At 43.4% G+C, this 7,213-nt stretch overlaps 1 protein-coding gene across 1 annotated transcript; it reads right to left on the bottom strand.

The window, feature by feature from the left end:
- Window positions 1-1,715: 1,715 nt before the first annotated feature.
- On the bottom strand, window positions 1,716-3,422 carry LOC126690802 (uncharacterized). The gene is made up of 4 exons (XM_050385931.1): window positions 3,063-3,422; window positions 2,803-2,982; window positions 2,332-2,729; window positions 1,716-2,249 (listed from the first exon to the last, which is right to left on the bottom strand). The coding sequence occupies exons 1-4, from the start codon at window positions 3,337-3,339 to the stop codon at window positions 1,716-1,718; spliced, it is 1,389 nt and encodes a 462-aa protein (XP_050241888.1). The 5' UTR covers window positions 3,340-3,422.
- Between the last annotated feature and the right edge of the window lie 3,791 nt (window positions 3,423-7,213).

Raw genomic sequence — 7,213 nt, 5'->3', positions numbered from 1 at the left:
CTCCGACAGGAGAGACACCGTTTCGACTGACATACGGGAGCGAGGCAGTCATCCAAGCAGAAATTGGGCTCACAAGCTACAGGGTTCACAACCACGACGAGGGAAGGAATGACGAATCCATGAGGCTACAGCTGGACCTTATAGATGAGGTCAGGTCGGCAGCAGAACAGAGGATCGCTAGATACCAGGATCGTATGTCCAGACATTTCAACTCCCGGGTCCGACAAAGAAGCTTCCAAGTAGGAGACCTCGTACTCAGGAGGGTCATGGGTACAACTAGAGACCCTACACAGGGAAAACTCGGCCCCAACTGGGAAGGACCCTACAGAGTTGCGTCGTGGAAAAGGAAAGGAACATACCACCTGGAGACAATAGACGGAGAAAAGCTACCACATCCGTGGAATGTCGAGCACTTGAGGAAATACTACCAGTAATAGCGACACGACAACCAGTTTCTCTTTTAAGACTTTTTGGCATTATTAACTTTTTTTTGGCACTGTTTAACTATTTTTGCTACAATATTGTCGTGCCTTTTTTAAGCCCAAGGGGGCAGGCACCTTTCCTTTACGCATTTCTATAATCAGATGCAATTTTGATCTTTTACTTGAATGTATGTCATTGCAATTGTCCACAAAGTTAACGGAAACAATAGAAGTCCACAAGATGGACGGATAATCCTACAGGGACGATCACCCTAAGTCCACAAGGTGGACGGATCATCCTACAGGGATGATAACCTTAAGTCCACAAGATGGACGAATAAAATATGAAGTCCACAAGATGGACGGATCGTCCTACAAGGACGATCACCCTAAGTCCACAAGGTGGACGGATCATCCTACAGGGATGATAACCTTAAGTCCACAAGATGGACGGATAAAATATGAAGTCCACAAGATGGACGGATCGTCCTACAGGGACGATCACCCTAAGTCCACAAGGTGGACGGATCATCCTACAGCGATGACCTTAAGTCCACAAGATGGACGGATACAATATGATGTCCACAAGATGGACGGATCGTCCTACAGGGACGATCACCCTAAGTCCACAACGTCGACGGATCACCCTACACGGATGATAACCTTAAGTCCACAGGATGGACGGACGCGAAATCTAAGTCCACAAAGTGGACGGATCATTAAGGTGATGAAACATAAGCCCACAAAGTGGACGGATCACTAAGGTAATGAAACGTAAGTCCACAAAGTGGACGGATCACTAAGGTGATGAAATTAGTCCACAAAGTGGACAGATCACAAAGATGTTGAAATACATGAAATAAAGTCCCAAGGTGGATGGAAATAATAGAAGAGCGTGTTCTCAAAGTGGACGGAAGCTAACTACGTCAAAATTTTTACAAGTCCATTAAATACGCGATATATTTAAAAATGATGTACAACGCCACAAAGTGGACGGTCCTCCTAATAAACCTCTCAAAACAGACGGAAAAGGAAAATTCTCAACGATGTAAATGCTCAATCAACACAAGATAATAAGTCTACAATGCGGACGGAGTGTCACAGACAAATATTCTCACAAAAATCCTTCCTCAAGAAGGGAGACGGAGCTTTAAACAGAATACCAAACAATTATAAAAAGCATATCTGAACATTAAGCCAAAAGCCCCAAAGGCAAATGTTTAATACAATTAAAAAGGACGGATTGTCTTAAAATGTGAATAAAAAAAAAAAAAAAAATGAGTTACATAGACGTTAAACTTCCTTTGGTTCAGCAACTGGGACATCCTTCGACGGGGCGGACTCTCCGTCTCCTTGAGCAGCACCGTCTCCAAAAAGGTCCTCCGTATTTTCGGAGGCGACGGGGAGGGCAGAAGTCTGGGCTTGGTCCTCAAGTTTGACCATTGTCAAATCCAGCTCTGGATAAGCCTTCTTGACTTGACGGAGAGAATCATCGAAGCCTTGAAGGAAGGAGTCCGACAGCTCGCTCAAACAGGACTCCGAGCATCGATACTCCTCGACGGCTGCCACTTTCGCCTGACGGAGCTCTTCTTTGAGTTGTTTGATCTCAGCCTCTTTATTCTCTAAGGCCGTCAGCGAAGTGGCCGTCTTCTCCTCCAGCTCCTTCCTCGCCTGCTCAGAAAGCTCCAGCTTCTTCTCCATCTTGGACCTCCATTTATGAAGTTGTCCGAGCTCTTCCTCCGTCTGCTGCGCCTTCGCGCGCACCCGATCCAAGGTACTCTCACGGTTGAGACACCGGTCAAGTAGTCCCTTCATCATGACCAAGGACTGCAAATAGAAAAGAGACCGTCACATAATGTAAGTAACAACAAGAAAGAAAAATAAAAACTTATTTGACAAACATAACCACCTGAGCGACGGCAAAGAGGCCCGTCTCCCCCATGGCCTCCGTCGAATGGTTTCCCAGGTCTTCATAGTCTTCTGCCGTGATGATGGACGACAGCTTCTCCAATGCATACTTGGAGTCATCACGGAGAAGGGAAGGATGTCTCTCTTGCTTACCGTCTGGGACCGTCATCAATCCCTTACCCTTCCCCTGCTTCGCTGGGGTGACGGCCTTGTTACCCTCAGCCATTAAGCCAACCACAGGTTCAAGAGAGACCTTTGGTTGCTTAAATGGACGGTCGGATTTTGTCGTCAGTTTCCTCTTAGGGACTGAAGCTGACACCTTAGGAACCTCCTCGCCGGATTCCCTCTTCTTGACGGCTTGGGACTTGATCAAAGCTCTCCTCTTTGCGTCATCCATCTCTGTAAATAGTGACGGATGAAATTAAAACAAAATAAAGCCAGGTAAATGGCAAAGTAAAGTCGACGGGCTTACGTCTATGAACTCGCTCGTCGTATCTTATTGCTTCTTGGGTGGGCTCAGGACCGTCGCAGTACCAATGTATGGTCCTCGGGTTCACCAACTTAGCCCAAGTCCTTTCCTCCGGCGTAGTCTTCTTGCAAACCTTTTCAAGGAAGCTAAACTCCTCGAGGCTGACTTGAGGGCGCCGTCTACCTGCAAAGAAAAATGATCAAGATATACACATATAACTGGACGGATGTGAAAAGCAGTACAAAATTTAGACGGATGCATACGTGTCTGATTTATAACTGCCCAAGTTGTGTCGACGGGCATGTACTCCGTCTCCCCTGGATGGTTCATCCATCTGTCACCCTCCAGGAAGAAGTACCGACTCTTCCAGTCTCTATTTGAGTCTGGGGTCTCAAAGATCACCTTCAACAAGGGGCTCCGACTGGCAAAACTGTACATCCCCCTTGATCCAGAAATCTCGTCTGGACGGTAACAGTGAAGAAATTCACGGACCGTCAATTTCCTTTCCCCGTTTGACATTGCACCGTAAAGAATCTCCATGGCTATGAAGACCCTCCAGGCGTTAGGGGATATCTGGGTGACGGACAACCCCAGATACTGTAAGAGTTCCCTATGAAGTGTAGAAAGCGGGAATTGAAGTCCAGCCTTCAATGCCTGCTCGTACACTCCGACACCGTCTACCCCTTCATAGTAACACTTCTCCGACACATATGGTAGACGGATGGAGACATAGTCTGGGATTTGGAAGTTGGTCCTGAAGGTGCTGAAGTGTTTCTCCCTGATGACGGATGTAAACCTATGCACCGTCCACTCTGGCAACATGATGAACTGCCTTAGTCCATCAGCGCCTACAACTAGACGTGGCAAAACGGGCGGGTCGGGTCGGGTTCGGGTCGGGTCAATCGGGTTTGCGGGTTAAACGGGTCACGGGTCAAAACGGGTCATTTTTAAAACGGGTCAATCGGGTTGCGGGTCAAACGGGTCGCGGGTTGAGTCGGGTCGTGAGTCGGGTCGAGTTGACCCGTATTTTTCAAACAATTTTTTTTTTTTTTTTTTGGAAATAGATGCAATCTGTCAATTGTTTATGAGTTCCTTAATTGTGATTAGATTCTCACTAGTGATATTGTTACCAATTACCACTAAACACTTGAATTGATACCCAAATTTGGTGCAACTCCTGTTCCAGCTTTCTAGAAACTAATCTTGGTATAATCTTTAATCTATTTAAAGTAGGAAGAGAAAATAAAGGTGGCAAGTAAAAAATAACAAACTATAATGGAGTACATAACATATTAAGTAAAAAAGAATAAGTAAATATTTTATAAAAATTACACCTCAATCTAAATCTACTCAACATTGGTAAACGTGGCAAAACGTGCGGGTCGGGTTCGGGTTCGGGTTCGGGTCGGGTTAATCGGGTCACGGGTCAATCGGGTCGCGGGTCAAAACGGGTCACGGGTCAAAACGGGTCATTTTTAAACGGGTCAATCGGGTTACGGGTCAAACGGGTTGCAGGTCAAACGGGTCGGGTCAAAACGGGTCTGACCCGTTTTGCCATGTCTACCTACAACGGACTCCAGTGGTTGATCCTTGTCGTCATCGGAACCCTCTATTTCGACTATCTCCACATCCTCATTTGTTGAGGATGAAGAGGAGGCAGACGGACTCCTATCTTCGCCGGGGCTCTCTTGGTCTTTATGACCGGACGGGTATACATCCTCGTATTCCGTCCCATCACGAACCACCGACTGGTTACTTGACGCACTAGACATTTCCTACAATTGACAATGAAACCTAAGACCGACGGGTTTCAAAGTGTTGACGGGTATGGAAAGCCTAACAACAACGCATGGACGGAAATGTAACTTGACTAGAGTAAATTAGAAGCACTTACCAAACTTAGCAGAGGATAGGTGACGGTTGGCGTAATCAACAGATATTTGTCCTCGACGGGCTGCTCTGACAAGGCTGACGGCTTCGCTCTGACAAATTTTTTCTGAGTGAAAATTGAAAAATGAGAGAGTGAGGCGCCTTATATATATAGGAGGTGCACGGAAGACGAAGCGACACTTCGATCCCATACAACGACCATTCAGAGAGCGACACGTGGCATGCGTAATAAATGCTGACAGCCTGTCCGTACGTAACAACAGACTTGTACCCGTCATGTCTCCGTCAACGGGATGAATCTTACTATGACGGGTTGACCCATCTGGAACCGTCGTTCTATCTTGCCTGATTCCGTTATAGATTGACCGTCATACCCATACGTAAGGACCGTCACCCCATTGATCCTTTGACCCAAAAGGTGACGGACCATTGGGGTGAAGGGGGCAACTGAAGATGATAAAATATTGGGCCTAATGGCTTACCTTAATGGGCCTAACGGACTGGGTCTCTTGGGCCTGTGTGATGATGGTCCTAGCTTTGAAGGCCCATCACTGACTGACATTGTAAGGGCCCATGATCTGAAACGTCCATAGCCCAGAAAAACCCCAGGATCCGGAAATGGGAATCCTTGCTCACCACGCTTAGGAGAATTGGGAGTAGAGTCCCACATTGAAAAGATGTGGAAACCAAAAAGGAAAAGTCAACCCTTTAACACTATAAAAGGCATAATACCCACAGAAATCGAGGTACGCTTTAATTGACCCTCTCTACCGCTCTAAGTAAAACAGAACAATTCTAACTTGACCGTCGGAGAACCTTTGGCCGGCACCACACCGGTGCTCTCTGAAGGACGTCCGTCGATTGTTCTTGTCGTGCAGGTTCGATTCGAGTCGCGAGTACGGTGTGACCCATTGGTGACGATTTTCGACGTCATCAAAAACCACACAACTTTACCCGTTACTTTTGATCTACATATTACATAGATCGGCCTTCTCTCTCTCCAATCTAACCATCCTCCTTTGTTCTACTCAGATCTACCGATATACTGAACACACAAACAAAGAAAATCAGGCATCTTCAACCTTGGTGCGATGGAGATTCTTATTTTGTCATCGGTGTGTGGTGCAAAAATATCACCCAAAAAAAAAAAAAAATGTTGCCTTTAGAGGTTGAAGATAGAAGGGTTCGGTGAAAGAGACGTACACGGAATCAATGTTATGGATTCCGTTCCGGCCGGAACGACTGGAATATCTCATCCCGGTGTGTAAACCGGAATGGTAATACCCTCCAATCCACCTCGGATTAAATTTCGCCCCGTTCCGGGCGTTCCGGTCAATTTCGGCCGAAATTCATTTACCGGCCTGTATGATTTTGGCTTCTTATTTTCCCTTCTTGAACTTGATCGGCGTCCTGTAGCTCCTAGTCTCTCTATCATTCCTCACTATCTGACCCTCTCAACTGTAACAGAGAAGTTGAAAATAAAATTGAAGAGCAAGATGAAGCAAAAATGGTGTGACTTAAAAAAAAAAAAAAAAAAAAAAAAAAAAAAAAAGGAGATGAAAGAAGATGAGAATAAGTGGAGAAAGGAGCTCAGATATGAAATGATGAAGAAAGTGAAAGACTAGCAATCTTAAATAATGAAAGATAGAAGTAGCATCAGTAGGTTACAGTGTCCTAGTCACGTGGGTGGGTTGGGAAATGGGAGAAAGTAGTTGGTAGAAAGCATCTTGAAAGCACATTTGTGTACACTTATTTAAAAGGTAAGTTTTATTATAAAAGAAACCATGAGATAAATATTTTTTTTAATAATAATCCTACTTTATTTTAATAGAAAATTATATTAAGTTCATTATTTTACATAATAGCAATAATAATATATAAATATATATTTTAGCAGTAATTTTGAAATAATACCTGAAATTGATTGTACCGAAATATTTTATTTTAATAGATCAATTAAAATGAGTTTTGAAACGATATTCATGACATGACATGATACCGAATTATGAAAAGGGAGAAAAAATGAAAAAGTGAAGATGGGAGGAACCAATGAATCTAGGTTTTCTTTGGAGAGTAGGTACAGCATTAGATTTACACGGACTGCCATTACTTTTGTTAAATTACATAAGTAACCATTGATTTGCGAGATTGGTTTATTTTACTTTTTAAAATGTTTTGTCTCTTTTTGTAAAATGCAAAGTATAACTTTTTAATGTATTTTAAAGTTTAAAATTTGAATTCTATACTAAAAAATATTTTGTTTGCATCTGTAACATTCACCTATTTATTTTGTAAAATATCTTAACATGCACTAATAAATATAAATGTATACTATTATTATTATTATTATATATACACACACATTAGCCTCTGAACACGCACTCACACACATGCTCAGAGGTTTTTCTATTTTTTGGATAAATATTAATAATTTGCATTTATTATAATTTGAAATTTTTACTTTTTCCAATTACCAAAAAAATAAATAAATAAATAAGTAGGGTGAGTTTTGTAGATTGGAGGA

The sequence above is a fragment of the Quercus robur genome, chromosome 7 (assembly GCF_932294415.1).
Source record: "Quercus robur chromosome 7, dhQueRobu3.1, whole genome shotgun sequence".
NCBI classification, from domain to species: domain Eukaryota; kingdom Viridiplantae; phylum Streptophyta; class Magnoliopsida; order Fagales; family Fagaceae; genus Quercus; species Quercus robur.
This window is presented reverse-complemented; position numbering and strand designations above follow the sequence as displayed.